The sequence below is a fragment of the Berghia stephanieae genome, chromosome 1 (genome assembly GCF_034508935.2).
Source record: "Berghia stephanieae isolate SIO BIC M18660-M18661 chromosome 1, UCSD_Bste_1.3, whole genome shotgun sequence".
NCBI lineage: Eukaryota > Metazoa > Mollusca > Gastropoda > Nudibranchia > Aeolidiidae > Berghia > Berghia stephanieae.
The window spans coordinates 95368303-95385790 of NC_088360.1; the positions used below are offsets into that span (position 1 = coordinate 95368303).

General features: G+C 33.6%; 1 protein-coding gene across 1 annotated transcript; it reads right to left on the reverse strand.

The window, feature by feature from the left end:
* Positions 1-1577: 1577 nt before the first annotated feature.
* LOC144962423 (lysosomal-associated transmembrane protein 4A-like) lies at positions 1578-16291 on the reverse strand. Its single transcript, XM_078895365.1, has 7 exons — positions 16112-16291; positions 10192-10357; positions 9105-9181; positions 8255-8383; positions 4472-4567; positions 3664-3765; positions 1578-2118 (listed from the first exon to the last, which is right to left on the reverse strand). Exons 1-7 carry the CDS (start codon positions 16211-16213, stop codon positions 2038-2040), a joined length of 753 nt encoding a protein of 250 aa, XP_078751491.1. The 5' UTR covers positions 16214-16291; the 3' UTR covers positions 1578-2037.
* Between the last annotated feature and the right edge of the window lie 1197 nt (positions 16292-17488).

The following is a 17488-nucleotide window of genomic DNA, read 5'->3' on the forward strand; positions in this document are numbered from 1 at the left end:
TCCCTCCCAGCCAGGGCCAGAAACAAAACCAAGTAATCTCATTCCAAGACAAAGACAGAAAGCATGTTAGAAAACAGATATAAGGGGATAGAAGACGCAGTATGTACCTCCCTGCCCTCTATGGGAGGTCAGGAACACCACCCAGTCAAAATACTACAATAAACTAATTGCGTATGGTATATAAAACATACGACCAAAAAGTTAAAATTATTTATAATATGTGGTATTACTTTCGCATTACAAGGTGACAAGACAAAAGCAAAGCTCTTCTTTAATTGAACACATTTACAAAAATTTAGTGACTCTCAATTGAACAAAAGAAAAAATAAAATGACAATTTGATTTCATTATTATATATTTATATAATATATATATATAAATTATATATATATATATATATATATATATATATATATATATAATATATAATATATTACACACACACATACATACATGACATTTTTCTCTAAATTTAAGGTAATATTGTTGCTCTATAGATGACTATATTCAAAAATCACACAAAAAACTACAAGAAGAGATTGTAAAATGTACATCACAGCGTAAGACTGATTTTCATAATGAAATTCATATAATAGGAAGAACACCAATCCAACTTTAGAAGGAGAAAAAGAAAAGAAAACCTGGATAAAGGATCATTCGTGGCTTATGATTATTCTGTCAATGACAACGACAGAATAAAAACAGCCCATTAATCCAGTTATGTCTCCTCACCACAATGCTTTAAAAAAATGTAATTTCTTTTTTAATGTTCAAATCATGAACTCAATTTTTAAATATAACTGGCAGTATTGAAAAAAAAAAGTTAAATGATATTTAAGACTTTTATCTAGGATGTTCATTCATTACTTCACCTTAAAGATTCGTCGTCATAAAAAATAAATAAATGTAACCGTGAATTCCATCTTTCCAAATAATAGCAGTCTATATCAACTTCGCGACGTCCCTGCTTTAAGAGCTTTTGCCAAAATGAGGTCATTGATGAATATTTAAGGACGAGTTTTCTGGCTAAATTGTTAAATACATGGTTTTCCAGAGTACACCAGTTAACTGGTTAAAATCTAGGCAAATATTGCACTTTGAAAATAATTACAAACATCATTCTAACCCCATTTTGCAAATCAAGTGTTTAGATTTCAAATGTCAGTAGACAACGTTACTACAGGCAATAACATTGTATTTAATGAACACCCATATCAAACAGCCCCACATAGCTAGATAAGGTATCCAAGATAAATGACTTGCATAAGACAAAATGCTAACTGAAAACGCATGTTTGATAACTGGAACAGAAGCAATGAGGACGAACAAGTAAACTTAGTCTGTTACCAAGGCTTTCTTCATTGAATTTTCCACAAAGTTTTGATATGTTAAACTAGCCAAGGCTGCTCACATTGAATGGTGACATTAAGATGGTCATAGGAATTCCTTTATTTCCTTATTTTTTGGATGAATTAAGTATATATTATTATTATTATTATTCAAAGACAATGTGACATGAAAATTGAATTTTTTTATCAATCTCATCTAGAAGTAAATAAAGAAGAAACCCAAATGTATACAATCATGTCGAAATTTAATAATTGTTGTTAGATTAGGAAGTTAAACTTAACAACAAGAAAGATCGCGTCAGCACCTGGTCTAAGTTTTTTTTATATAATCAAACCTCATCTTTCAAAAAACATAAATAAATAAAATAATTTTTTTTATAAATCGAGTCAAACAAATCATACTGTGAAATGAAAGGAAAAAAGCCCTCTCCGCTGATGTAGATACCACAAGAAAATAAAAGCAATAACACCACAAATTTGTTGGGCAAGAGTGCTCACAGTGACATAACTTTTTTTTTTAATTTCGGCCACAAATCTTTAACTTCAAACAACAATGAATTAAAGTAGACTCGGTTTTAAGATTTATTGACTTGTTGTGGGTCCCCTTTATTTCATTGATATTTGATGTAAAATATTTCTATCAAAACTGAAAAAAAGACGTTTTGTCAGTGTACAGCAACGTAGCCTTTTACTCCACTGAGTAGGCAGGTGGGTGGGTCATGTTGGCTGGAATCTTGATGGCATCTTCATAACGTGGTGGGAGAAGCATCTGAAATCATAAAATTGTTAAGATGTACAATAACTGGAGAAAAGTTTCACTTTTTGAGTAGAACATTATATACAACACATTCAAAACATAGGACCTTAGAGAAAAGGTAAAAAAATGGTTGAAAGATAAAAGTTTTTAAAAGTTTATCAACACTTGAGCAGCATAAAAATCATTATGCACTGGCAGAAAAAATAGACAAATGAAATTAGTTCAGAGAAAAAAACAAAAAACAACAAAGACTTGGACCACAATGTACCCTTAGGGTCTCATTAAAACTCCAATCCAAATGGCTACAACGACAATATATGTTAGGAGCAGACAACAACATATTATAATACAATATAATGCACAATTGAAGAAAATTGATTTGTTTCAACCGAGACAAAATATATCAAATGCTAACAAGTTTATGGTAATGAAATGTTAGATATTTACATAAAAAGCGATAGTGATAATCATTATTTACCTACTTGTAAGCATTAGAAATTGACTTGTTAACCTTATGACGATCTAAAAAAAACAAGCCTCGTCGTGTAGAAATCTCAAGTTTGAGGACCGTTCATACGATTTTTTAATAAATTAGACAACAAAATAATACAATTGATGAAGGATTGTTGAACGTGTCTTTGGTGCTTGAGGATGTTATTGAATATACAGTGATACCAAACAAAAAGATCAGAGCTGTCAGATTCTGCTGCAAAAGCAGTAGACAATTCAATAGTAAAACAGAAGATGAGTAGAAGGAATTAGGTGATTGATCTTGGGAAATTGTCATTCGATATACATGTCCTTTAATCCTGCTGAAGATGATGTGCTTAATGCTATCCGAGAAATCAACTTCAATTTATTTGTGGTGTTTGTCTTGAAGGGTTTTGTTTTTGTTTGTAAGGGTTTTACGGCACTTGCAACACATTAAGGTCGTATAAGCGCCAGTAAAAAGGAAAAAAATTGGATAGTAAATTGTTATAGAATTACAATTAAAGCATCCAAAAAAAGGCAAGACAAAGGGGAATTGGTTCAAATAGGAAAAAGATGTAGATTCCAAGAGCACACTATCAAAGTACTTAGTTTGAGATCACCTAAAAGTCTCATCCAGACACAAACACAGGTCCCCACTAAGAGGAATACACTCAAATATTTACAAATCATAAATAATATGTAAACAAAACATAATACAGTGCATAGCAAAGAGATGATTTACAAGAAAAAAAATATCATCTCCCAAAACTATACATTTGACTGTTTCCCTCCCAGCCAGGACCAGGACAAAACCAAGTAATCTCATTCCAAGACAAAGACAGAAAGCAAGTTGGAAAACAGATACAGGGGGATAGAATACACAGTAAGTAACTCCCTGCCCACCATGGGAGGTCAGGAATCCCACCCAATCATCAGTGGTGGATCATATGGAGGGTGCATAATTTGGTTCATTTTAGTCAGATCTAAAGGTTGACAAAGCCCAGGATTTTAACCAGTGATGAGAATATTGATTGTACATAAGAGTTATGTGTCAGTTTGCAAACAATTTTTCTTAACTATACAAACCTGGGAGTCAGGGTCAACTTGATATTCTCTGACAACTCTGCGAGTAGCTACGTGGTACTGGATATACTTATAGCAAGACCAGACCATTCCAATCAAATAAGCCTAAAATTTAATGAAAGAATTGTAAAAGGATTGAAAGTAAGAACATAAAGCTTTTTATCTTAGCAATCACAATTATGTTGCTTGTTTCAAAGAATTCACTTAAGCTTGCAATTGCTTGTATCCAAGAATAAACTGAAGTTTACAACACTTCAGGCAATTTCAATGCAAGATTGAACAGCATATAAAATGTACTTAAATGTACACATAATTATATAGGGGCGCGGGGGGGGGGGGGGGAAGGAGATACCTATAACTACATAACTACATAGCAATGATTCACAACATCAGTCTGAAAGGAAACATGATGGGTCAATATAAGAATGTGGTATAGTGACCCGCCCTTGACTTTCACCATCTCTAAGTAGATTTAGTTACTTTTTTTTTTTACCGTTGTAGTGAAAAAAAAACCTACCCTATGAAACAGGTTTAAACTAGGTCAATACATTGTTGGGAAGCCAGTAAGCTAGTTATACAAACTATACTCACATAGTAATTACTTACCAGAAAAAATTATGTCAATTGAATATCAAGGAAGGGAGAAAAAAAAAGGATTAATTGCCTTTACTGATGATCCCAAAAGGACATTGAAATCTATTTCAAAATACTCATTGTACAGTCAATACAAAGTCAATCCGAATAGTCTATTTCAACTAACGGCCATATTTATTCCAAAAGAGAGAAGGAATTATCAAAACATGAAACTCACCTGAATGGACAAAACCAAGCAAAGGAAGCAGACGAACAGCAGCATTAGGTAATCTCTGTCAAGACAGACAAGTCTGTCAAACACAGGAAGCTTATCCTGAAATAAAAATAATCAAAAAGTGTATTATATACAAGGCAAAGGAACATGAAAGGATATAGAAGCCATAAAATTGAAAACCTAATCAACTCATAATGATACTCAGTAGACAAGACTTTTTTCTTTTCATTGAATCATTTCTCCATTAAGTGTTGGGTTGGATTGAGGATTTCACAACAAAACAAATAATGAAAATAGTCACAAATTTCGCGGTTTGTGTGGGGATGATTTGATAATATTTAAGATATGTAACATAATATGGTGTTGTTATTATTATTATTATTATTATTATTATTATTATTATTATGGTGATACAATTGACAGAAATAAGCAACACATTTGTTGATGAATGAGCATTTTCATTGAATAACAAGTGGCTATCAAAGGTTGTTTAAATGTGTAAAAAGCTCCACTTGTTCAATTCATCATAAATTAGGATGACTGTCAAATGAAATGTTGACATAGTCAAATAAGAATGCCTAAACTGCGGATATTCTCTCAATGAATGAATGTGAATCAAAGCTTCGACTTTCCATGACGTTTCTATTTCTTGTTGAGCTTATAAAATACACTTTCTGCATGGCCTGGAAACAGGTACAATCTATTTTCTCACAGGTATTTGTATTCACAAAGGACCTCAAAGTCCTTCTTCTCTTTCCAATGAAGTAAGGGAAATTAGTCTTCATTGGTATTGGATGATGAATATCTAAAAGAAAATATATGCTTTGAATGATACATCGGAAAAGCAAACGGGATTCAGGTTATGTTACTTAAGTGCAACACGCATTCGTCGAACACGCATTTAACAAATTCATCATTCATCTAACAAGGACAGAATTCCCAAATTATGTCCTTCATTGTGTTAGTAAATTTTTCACACAATTCACAAACGTTTTCACGGTTTGAACAGACAACCTTGGCATCTAAATGGGATAGTAAAAAGGTATAGAATTACAATTAAAGCACAAAAGAAAAGGTGAAACAAAGGGGAATTGGTTCAAATAGGGAACAGATGTAGATTCCAAGAGCACACCATCAAAGTACTTAGTTTGAGATCACCTAAAAGTCTCATCCAAACACAAGCACAGGTCCCAACTAAGAGGAAAAAACTAAAATGTTTACAAATCATATAATATAATATGAAACTAAACATAATACAATGCATAACAGAGAGATGATTTACAAGGAAAAAAAATATCATCTCCCAAAACTATAAATATACATTCGACTCTTTCCCTCCCAGCCAAGGAACTCCGGCCAGGGTCAGGACAAAACTAAGCCATCTCATTCCAAGACAAAGAGAGGAAACAATTGGAAAACGGGTATGGGAGGATAGAGACATAACACGTACATCCCTGCCCACTACGGGATGTCAGAATCCCCACCCAGCCAGCCAAATTTAACATACCAACACACAAAACTGTGTATAACCTTAACGTTAATAGTATGATTGATTTAGCTACGTGAGAATTAAAAACTATCAGACTGTCTAAAAAATAATAACAAAGAGCTGAGTGATGGCAACTTCGTTTCATCTATAAGTTTAAGTTTGTATTTATGTTGTTTTTAAGGGTTTTACAGCGCTTGCAACACATTAAGGTCATATCAGCGCCAGTAAAAAGGAAGAAAATGGGATAGTAAAAAGTTCTAGAATTACAATTAAAGCACAAAAGAAAAGGTGAGACAAAGGGGAATTGGTTTAAATAGGAAACAGGTGTAGATTCCAAGAGCACACTATCAAAGTACTTAGTTTGAGATCACCTAAAAGTCTCATCCAGACACAAGCACAGGTCCCAACCAAGAGGAATACACTCAAATGTTTACAAATCAAATAATACAATATGTAAACTAAACATAATACAATGCATAATAGAGAGATGATTTACAAGGAAAAAAAATATCATCTCCCAAAATTCTAACTATACATTCGACTGTTTCCCTCCAAGCCAAGGAACTCCGGCCAGAGTCCAGACAAAACTAAGTAATATCATTCCAAGACAACGACAGGAAACAATTGGAAAACGGGTAGTGGGGGAAAAAAGAAACAGCATGTACCTCCCCGCCTACTATGGGAGGTCAGGATCCCCACCCAGAAGTTTAAGTTTATGAAGGCTTCAGTTGTACAGACGAGCACCCTACCCTCTTCCACTAACCCCCACATCCTCCTCTTCTGAATGCCATGCTGCAGACCTGCCAACCTTCCCAGAATGAAAAGTGTATTCTTTGATCCTAAAAGTGTATTTTTTAGAAAAAAAGTGTATTTTGTCCGCAAGTGCGCAAAATACAAAAATTTATATAAAAGCTAACATCAAACCCAAATCAAAAATAAACTCTGATCTTCATCATTCAAACATTCGTTAATATGTGATGGTGGTTGTAACCGTGGTGATGGTTTGAGATGATGATGCTGATGTCCCAAATGAAGTTGTGGTGGTGATATACATCTGCCAGCCCAGTAAAACAGTTGAATGTTTTGAGATAAAAAATTTGTGAGAGTGGTCTTCAATCTAATAGAGATGACAATTTGCAGCAGTGACAAGATAATTTCCATTATGTTATCAAATGATCCATGTCTCTCTCTCCCTTTTTTTTATAGCATTTACTACTCCTCCTCCTCCTACAACTACAACAATTCCTACAACCACTACTAGACTAGTACTATTACTACTACCACTACTACTTCTACTCCTACCACTATTACTAATACACACTAATACTATTACTGTTGGTCAAATGATGGGAAATTCACACATATCACAGACAAGTTAAATACTTCTAGAGGATTTATTTTGAACCATTTTGTTCCTAAAGCTGCCCAGTTGGTAATGAAAAAAAAAAATATCACTCATACAAATAATAAATCTTAAAAAAAGATCATTAGATTTTTAAAAACAAAATAGAGTAATTTTAGTAATTATAAAGGGAAATAATCCATTTATGTTTAAGCTTATCAGCAATACAATTTTTAATTGAAAGCTTCATTGCCAAAGATGTTAGTAAAATTTAATTTTCACTTCAAATTTTCTATTTAACAAGTGGTAAAAGCTTAAATGTGGCCTGAGGCTATTTAACGTATAAAATAAGCTTAGATTCATAATTCTACGCAAATCTTCAAAAAGTTATGAGAAATTTATTGGTGAAAACCGGCAACATATAACTAACTGAAATGATAACAATGGTACTAACTGTGACACGGTCAACAATTGATGTATGACATGTTATCATTCTCAACATCATTCATGCTTGAGGGGAAAAAATATCAAAAAATTACAACAACAAAAATCGTACTAAATCCTTTGGAATCGTATCCACGTATTTGAGTCCAAAAATCATACTAAAATATGATTAATCATACAGTTTGGCAGATCTGATGCTGTATGTCATGGTGGTGTATGTTTTGTTTGTCTAAGCGAGTGAAATAGAAGTGAAAATTTCATTATTTTTCCAACAAAAAGGCATAGGAAACGCGAGACTTGAATAGGCAAACATTTAGATGGTACAATAGGCTACATCGCAGTTTCGTCCCTTATCTTACAGCCTTGTTCACGTATTCGTCAAAACCCAGATTATACAAACTTTTCCGTCTGTGCAGTATAGTTCGACGAATGCATGTTCACTGTGTATAGGATATCAATATTTATTTTAATATCTTGACTTCATAACTGATACAATGAAAATATTACATACCAGTCCTTGTTCATGGATAATCTCCTTGATGTTTGGGGCATATGTGAAACTGCTGACGACTGACAGACAACTCAGGCAGAAATCAAAGACTTGAATGGAGAACATCGGCATCAAGTAGCTGGCAATATTCTGTTTCATAAGTGGATGAATATTTCATGAATGGATTTTTTACAATTACAAAAAAAAATCTTATCTTTAAAATAGGCAGTTTTACCTCAAAAGTATCCACAAGCTAGCAAGGAAGCTATTTCCATAAATACATTTTTCATTCTCCTTTCTATGAGGAAATATATCTAAAATTCAAGAAGTTTCAAATTTTAAAACTTAATCTGAATTAACCTGAGAGGCATGGAATGAATCTATGTACCTTCCAAAATATATGAAACAAAAGATATCTAATATAGTCTCATACTAAATGTTACCGAAATCAAGGAAATATTGCAAGATGGGTACAGACCAACAAACCAAACTATTACTGTTGATGCAGAATTTTAATAAATTAATTAATTTATTAATGATGCTTTCTAAGACCTAAATATTGGTCAAAAACCTAATACAGTGGATAAGTTGTTCAATTACAAGAACGTTTTTTGGAAAAATAACTAAAAATGACTATTAACGTTGGACTGATACCAAGATTTTGATATCCAGATTGGCTGGTTAGTAGTTAATTTGACTTCAGCCTGAATATTTTCTTTTTCTAGATCTACAAAGTAACGATGCTATTTTGCTTAAAGATCTTGTGACATACTTCTTGTTTCAAATTTCAAGAAGATTAGTAAATATTAATAAAAAGACAACATTACAAAAAGTGCAATTCAAAACATGGAAATTGAAAAAATATACTTACCCTTGCGACTCCATAAATCAGCAACATGGCAAAGATTAAACACAGAATGGAGAAGCCAAAGGAAACACAGAGTTGCTCTGAGGAAAAAAAAATTACAAAAATGTTTACATGCTTAATATGCCTGACAGATAGATATTCATAAAAACAGGACAAGATAGCAATGGCAAATGAACCAAATAACTTTTAACCACGAGCTGCTAGCTCAGGTCTATCTAAAATAAGAAATGATAGTTCATAAAAGAAAGTGAGAACACAATGTCAAATAAAAAAGATAAAAGACTATACAATCATTTTTACATCTATGAGTTTGGTTTTTTTTCTTTGTTTTTGTTTTTATTTTTATCCATTTAAATCTAATTGCTTAGAAATCGTAATTTATCAAGACTTTCAACACTTGTATAATTGGTAATATTTCTTTTTCATTGTACATTTATTATAATCATTTATGACTATAAATTGAAATCTTTGAAGTCTGAAATTAGAAGTTTTGTTGCAATCTGGTCTATTTAATGTGTAATCACTGAAAATTTCTTGAGACTTTCGTTTGATTATGAACTGTTTCATAAGGAGGCTGGTCGACAACCCATTATCCTTTAATCCTCCCCCAAGGAGAAATGTATCTTTAAATGTATTTAAAGGGAAAAGTTAATATCTCAGGCGTGAGTCACAATGCAACTCTGAAATTTAAGTAGGGCGAGGACACTTGAACCAGGTATATCAAGGGTACAAAACAAAGGCCTTTCCTCTGTGTCATAGTGGTTCACATCAGCTGATTTATTGTTAAAATTTTCTAACTTCCACAGCACAAACAATAAACCGTTGTCAATGACTTAACCAATATGTAGAGGATGACTTGATGACTGACATCAAAATCCCAATTAAATTGATATCATTACCCATCAATATTTATTTTTAGCACATAATGATTAGCTTGTCTACTTATTATACCTAACAATACAAAACGAATTATGTGCAGATACCAACACTTATTGTACACACCTCGGTTTAACAATTTTAGAGTTTCCCCACTTTTTAAGGCTATGATTCATGATCATTTTTATTGTTCAAACATAAATCATAGACATACCTCTTGTGATTTCAACTTTCCTTGATCGGCTAAATGTTTCAAATATTGCACCATGTGACTTCTGAACAATCAAAACCTCATCTGAGGACTCATTGCCTTGTGGACTGAGGACATCAGGCCTGATGGAGGCAAGGATCATCAAACCCAATAAGAGCAACTGGCTCAACTGAAGTAAAGAAAATAATAATCATAACCATAATAATGTTGAACATGCATATCATGTTACTTCATTGTTGACACCATAGATTTATGAATAGTAGGTCGATCAAATCACGCACTCGGGAAGCTCGCCATTAGCTCCAAGACCCTCACTCGCTTAGTTCAGGTGCACTGATAAACAGACTTATCGTACCAATATGTCCTTTCTCTATCACTCTTTTTTTTTTTTTAACTCTTTTTCTGTATATCTCTCTCCCTCTTTCTCAACTGGCTCAACTGAAGTAAAGAAAATAATAATCATAACCATAATAATGTTGAACATGCATATCATGTTACTTCATTGTTGACACCATAGATTTATGAGTAGTAACAGATAGGCTAAGCAGCAGGTCGATCAAATCACGCACTCGGGAAGCTCGTCATTAGCTCCAAGACCCTCACTCGCTTAGGTCAGGTGCACTGATAAACAGACTTATCGTACCAATATGTCCTTTCTCTATCACTCTTTTTTTTTTTAAAATCTTTTTCTGTATATCTCTCTCCCTCTTTCTGTCTGTCTTTATCTCTTTCCCCCCCCCCCCCCCCCCCCCCTTCTCTCTCTTTCCTCTCTCTCTCTCTCTCTTGTTTCTTGCATTGACCTCCTAGTCAAGTCAACAATTATAGCTAAAGTAAACGAAAACACATAGACACAACTACCATGTATGATGTTCACTACGAATAAAACGTACACTTATCAATGATATTGATGTTCGACAGAATTCATGATTATGGTTCCTATTCATTGGTTTTGTGAAGTCTATTGACCACTGAAGAGAATGATCTTATTTAACTTCATCACAGACATGTTGAGCGTGGTCACCGACAGTTGGGTGATGATGAAAACCCCTGGACATTGTTTTGTATCAATGGATAAGGCATTTTACACATAAATCCACGCAACTGGTGTGGATTAGAATCTGTGAATGGACATGGCAGTGGAAATTGCAAGAGTGTCAGTACAAAAAGATACACTGTATGAAAAGCAAGCTTATATCCATGTGGCCTCAAGGAGAAATCATAGGCCCTAATCAAACAAACAAAATCCTTGATGATTAAATTAAAGATTTTCTTTTTGAAAACTGCAGCAAATAAAACACACACACACACACACACACACACACACACACACACATGCATACGCACATGACATATACATGCAAACACACAAAACAATGTAAATGTAACCAAAGTTTTTTTGAGATAAGATAAATGTTAAGATCACGATATTTTCTTTTAAATAAGGAGAATTTTTAAAATTTTCAAAAAATGTGTGAAGAAAAGTAGTGCTGGGTATTTATTGATCGATCGCATTCAAAATGGAGTGCACTGTGAGAAAATTATCCGCGTATGGTCGAATAATACGAAAAATTATTGCACCGTATGGCTGAATAATGCGATAAATGATCGCACTGTACATTGAAAGGCCTTCTGAAAGCTCCTCGTGCATTTGTATTTTCATCGTGGATCTTTCTCAAGCGTTTATTTATTCAATTTGTCAATGTCAATATATATAGTAGCAGTAGCATTTTAAAAAGGAAAAGGCTGCGGATATTCGGACTTGAGTCTCCCATGGGTATTCAGACTCAAATTCCAATGCACATGTACAATCAACAGATTATTTAGAATCATTCTGAATAGTCTCCAGTGGCAGTATAGTTTGTTTTTTAAATATTTTAATTATTGATACTTACACAAAATATAAAATTAATGCAAATCAAAATTACAATTTTAGTTACTATCAACAGGAAGTCTAACCCCGCTAACAAGAAAGACACAATCATCATATATCAAATGGAAGTCCAGATATGAATGAAAAAGAAAAGAGTTAAAACTCTTCAAATTCAAAAGTAACAAAAGTCAGTCAAAGTAGTAACATGAAAGTAGGCACTTAAATGAAAATTCAGTTTTCAAATGACAGTATAAAATCTGGTTTACTATCATGCAGTATATCATATCATCCCTATGATAAAACCGTTAGAATTTTGTCTCTAGGTTATATAGAAGGAAAGTTATTCAATTATTTATGCCTTAAAAACACCTGGGCACCAGCTGACTGAAAAAAACGAAAGGGGATTCCCCTGAAACATTGTGACGCCACAAGGCTAGGAGCCAATGACCGACGCTGACCACGGCAGTCCAAGCTGAAATGGCATTACTTTGGTAGATTTTGAAATGAGTGTGATTTTATGGAATGCTCAAAGGGTATCCGGGAAGCGAGTTTTTTTTTTAGCACCCGTTTGGGCCATTTTGTGACGTCATCTGAGAATAACCCTCTTCGCCAACTAGCCTGCACTATTTTTAGCATCGCCAAAAAGGGAAAACCATGACAGAGGTCAGACAAGGCCATAGGTCAGCGTGCGCGTTGTTCAAGGTTCAAAGTGGTGTGCAGTTGGCTAGCCTACACTACACAATGTACGCCTACCGTGTTTTTGATTGTTAAGAAGAAGAAGAAGAATGAGAAGAAGATAACATACTTTTTTTAAGTGTTTGATATAATACTATAATACTGTAGTTGAAGTTTTAAATATAAGTTAGCAATAGACATTAGACCACACTATGGTTGTCTTGAGATGTGTAGACCTACAGTTGTAGTGTGGATAGATGCAGAAAAAGTACGTTACACAAATCAAATGCATTGTAGGGTCTATCTCTGTAGGTCTATTACTATATTTAGGTGATAAATTATTGCACAACTGTGATTGGTAAATTTATAACTGCTGCAAAAATACAACAAAAAAATTTATTTTAAAAAAAAAACCCCAGTGATTCAACGAGTTAAACCAGTTCCTGGTCTTCAGTCGTGGGTGAAAGTTACTCAATGATATTAATCCTGCAAAGGCAGGTGCTCAGAAAAAAAAATCCTGCACCAAACAATAAGAGGAAAAAACAGAAGTGCGGTTAATTATATAAATGCTGGTTTTTTTCATTTTCGAATTCCGGCCAGACAAAAAAAAAAAACGGCGAGACCTCTTTTTCAAAAATAAAAATCCGGCCATGCCGGATTTTTCCGGCGAACATTCACCCATGTCTTCAATATAGCAAAGCTTTCTCAGATGACACATCATAAATCGTTTTAAATTGTAATTGTAGGCTACGCATTCTTCTGAATTATATTCTCATTACTAAAGTTATCTTCTTATTCTTCAGTTTGTTTTGGCAGCTCCACAAGTACACAAAAAGAAGAAGAAGAAGAAGAAGAAGAAGAAGAAGAAGAAGAAGAAGAAGAAGAAGAAGAAGAAGAAGAAGAAGAAGAAGAAGAAGAAGAAGAAGAAGAAGAAGAAGAAGAAGAAGAAGAAGAAGAAGATAATATATAGACCTATATTTTATTTCTAATGTTTGATATACCGTATTTGAAGTTTGAAATACACGGTTGTCAATAGACATTAGACTACACTATTGTTGTCTTAAGAAGTATAGGCCTACAGTCGTAGTGTGAATAGATGCAGAAAAAGTATGTTACACAAATGCATTGTATACTGTGTAGGCCTATTACCATTTATTGCATAGGCCACTTACAACTATTATGGTCACCACCAGTCCCACTACCACTGCCACAATCATCATCATGCATCATTATCATCATCATCATCATCATCAATGCTATCCATCACTTTGTGAAAAAAAAAAACAAATTTTGTGTTTACTTCTGAAGTATATATATATATATATATATATATATATATATATATATATATATATATATATATATATATATATATATATATATATATATATATATATATATATATATATATATATATATATATATATTACGCCGACTGAGGACGTGGAATAAGCCCACAGAAAAGAACGTCTCGGCCATATATTGTGAGTGACAATTTGTATTCTATATATATATATATATATATATATATATATAATATATATATATAAATATATATATATATATATATATATATATATATATATATGCAAATCGCGCAAAGTGCAAAATACCCATTTTCAGCATTACATAACAAAATATGTAAAACAGTCACAACACTCAAAAATTGGCCAATAAACAGTCATGAAGGCATACATGAAGTTGAAGCCCAGTCAGTTTTATTAAGATAAACCAATACCAATTAGGGAGCATTATAAGATGGCGATAAACATTGTAATTATGCTGTTTGGAATTCATCCGCAATTGGATGTGAAATTGAAATAAAAACACCAAAAAATGGTCAACTATGAATATTCATAAAATGTCATTAATGATTAAGCATTATATACACAGCTTAAAGAGAAATCTAGTATCTCTATATAAATGCACGTTCTGTCTGTCCGTCTGACTCGCATAATCTCCTAAACGGCGAGAAGGGCATGGTTGAGATTTTGCACGATCACTTTAAATGTTCTGGGGATGGGGTTTTTTCGTATAAAATTTATATTATTCTGCATGGTTAATTGTCAGCAGTCGCTTTGTAAATTATCAGAAATTTAACATAACAATTTAAAGTCCACTGCTTGACTAACAACACAGAATACAATCAGTGTTGTTGCATGTTTACATTTGAAAACAATTCACGCTCACAGTTGATAGTTTAAATATTCATCAGACAACATCCCTCCCTCTCTCTCTCTCTCTCTCTCTCTCTCTCTAACACACACACACACACACGTTTTTATGTGTATAAAAATAGAGTAGTTGCCTTTAAAGGATTGTGAGTTGAAGAATCCAAAGCGAGCGTCGTGTTAGTTCATATAAACCACTTCGTTGTCAAAACAACAGGTAAAAATAGTACTGTCATGTGATTATTTTTCTCCACGAATCAGCGTGAGACGGTAGACATAGAGGAACCTCTCTGACCCATTTTTAAAGCTGGCCGTTCCCAAACAGGTGCAAAAAAAAAACTCGCATCCGGGAAGCAGTTTTGACAGTTGAAAATTGGTATCAATGGAAAGGAAAATGATTGAATTTTATGATTATTTATGTTTTTAGGGAATTTTTTCATGAATGATGATAGACGGCTTGATTTTCTTGCCCACTAAAATTAAGCTAGCTTTCCATGACAATATCTTCTAAATGAATTTAAGGAGGGAAACGGTAATTGTACCAAAGATAGAGCGTTCAATGCCCTTTATTTTGGTATTTAATTTATCCAATTCTGTAAATAAACACCAGAGAGATCTCAATTTAACCAAGTCATGGTTTTAGCCTGTAGCTCACATACGATAACTAGCGTTCACACAGGTGAATGGGAGAACTGTGACACAGATTTAACCCATCATTTAAGTTTAAGTGCCTAATGAAAGGATAAATAAAAAAGCTTTTCTAAAAACATAACACTAACAACACGATGTCCAAATCCAAATAAAATCAGGAACACGATGTCCAAATAAAATCAGGACAAATAAAAAACATTGTGATAGTGTGAGACGGCAAAAATCCTTCTACAGTCCAAAGTAGAGGTGTATGAGTATGAGTATGAATAGTATGGTATTTATGAGTCTGAGTCAAGTCAGTGTCAGTGTGGTGATTTATTGTTATTGATATAAACATAATTTCTTCCGAACTTGTTTTCCCTATTTATTATGGTTAGTTAAAGGTACTAGGTTTAGTTGTGGGAATATTTGAGTTGTTTCTCTAAGCATAAGGAGCTTTCGGAAGACCTCCCCTGCGTTTAAATTTAAAAAGAAAAAAGAAAAACAATAGACCCCCGAGCCCGAGGCGAAGCTGAAGATCGTGACGACTGCATTGTCATTGTAATTGTATACATACAGCGATGAAAATTCCAAAAATAACTGTTCCTGTCTTGACATGACAACACAAGCAGCATTTGAACTTATGTTCTGTGCCACGAGAGACCTCGGGGAGCTTCATTTTATCAGAATGCGTCTTTGTTTTGTTCACAAACCAGGATGGATGTTCGGTCAGACGTATGTTTATTTGTTATGATTAACCAGGGTTGCCAGATTATTTTTCAACAAAATGCCAGGGGAAGACTCAAAAAATGCCAAAACACTCCAAAAAATGCCAAAGTCTGTTGACTCCCACCCCCACTAAGAAAACTACTCACTTTTGATAGACAATTTACTATCATATCCTGGTGGCTTGCGTGTTTTCTTTTCTTTTTCTTTTTTTTTTTTAATTATACTAAATTTCCTGTTGGGGTAATTTTTTACCTACTGACTACTAAGTGAAGTGCTAAACCACTACACCACGGTTGGATTTTAAGAATGAAAAAGAAATACATTAACATGAAAGGTAAATACGTAAACAGTTAAATAATTATTGACAATTAAGAAAACTTACTGTTTCGTGTTTCTTATGATGTTTTTTGTTGAATCTGGTTCAAGTGCAGAGTCCAAAGAAGTTATAGAGAAAAAAATTAGAAACAATATCCATCACAGTTTTAATAGCAAAGTTTTGCGATGTGAAGAGATTTGTTTTTACGCGTTTAGAAATAATTAAGAAAAGGTGTCATTTGAAGTATAATATACAAGAAAAGAAAATGCCAAATGAAAATGCCAAATGCCAAATGATTTTTTCTAATGCCAAACGGTTTTCAAAAATGCCAGATTTTTGGAATCTGGCATTTAAAATGCCAAACTGGCAACCCTGTGATGAACTGTGAGATTCTTACCGGAAGTCATCATTAATTTCCTTGATCATGTGACCAGCAAGGGGTGTTTAACACACAGCGAGCACACACTTAATTGGCTGGCCAATCAGCGGCCTCGATGAGAAGACCATCCGCCATTAAGACTTGGGCTGGGAATTGCGTTACTATAGTAAACAAGCGCTGATCGGCCGTTCATGAAATCTATGAAAATAACTTCCTGCTCACTCGTTTAACTCAAAATTATTCAAAACGATGTCTCTAAAATATATAAATGTAACTTCTTAAGGTTTTCTTCACGTCAAAACCACAAAACATTATATTAATGATTACGTCCAAAAAGGAATATTGACAGCTTGACCGAGAGTTGAACTCGTCAGACGAAAAACATCAATGCGAAGTGTAGAGAGAGTCAAGCTCTTGTTTGTCTTGTCCTGTTCTATATAGAGAAAAGGAGGTAGTGGTGGTTGTAGTAGTAGTGCTAGTGATGACGACGTGGTTGTGGTGGTTGTAGTAGTAGTGGTAGTGATGATGAT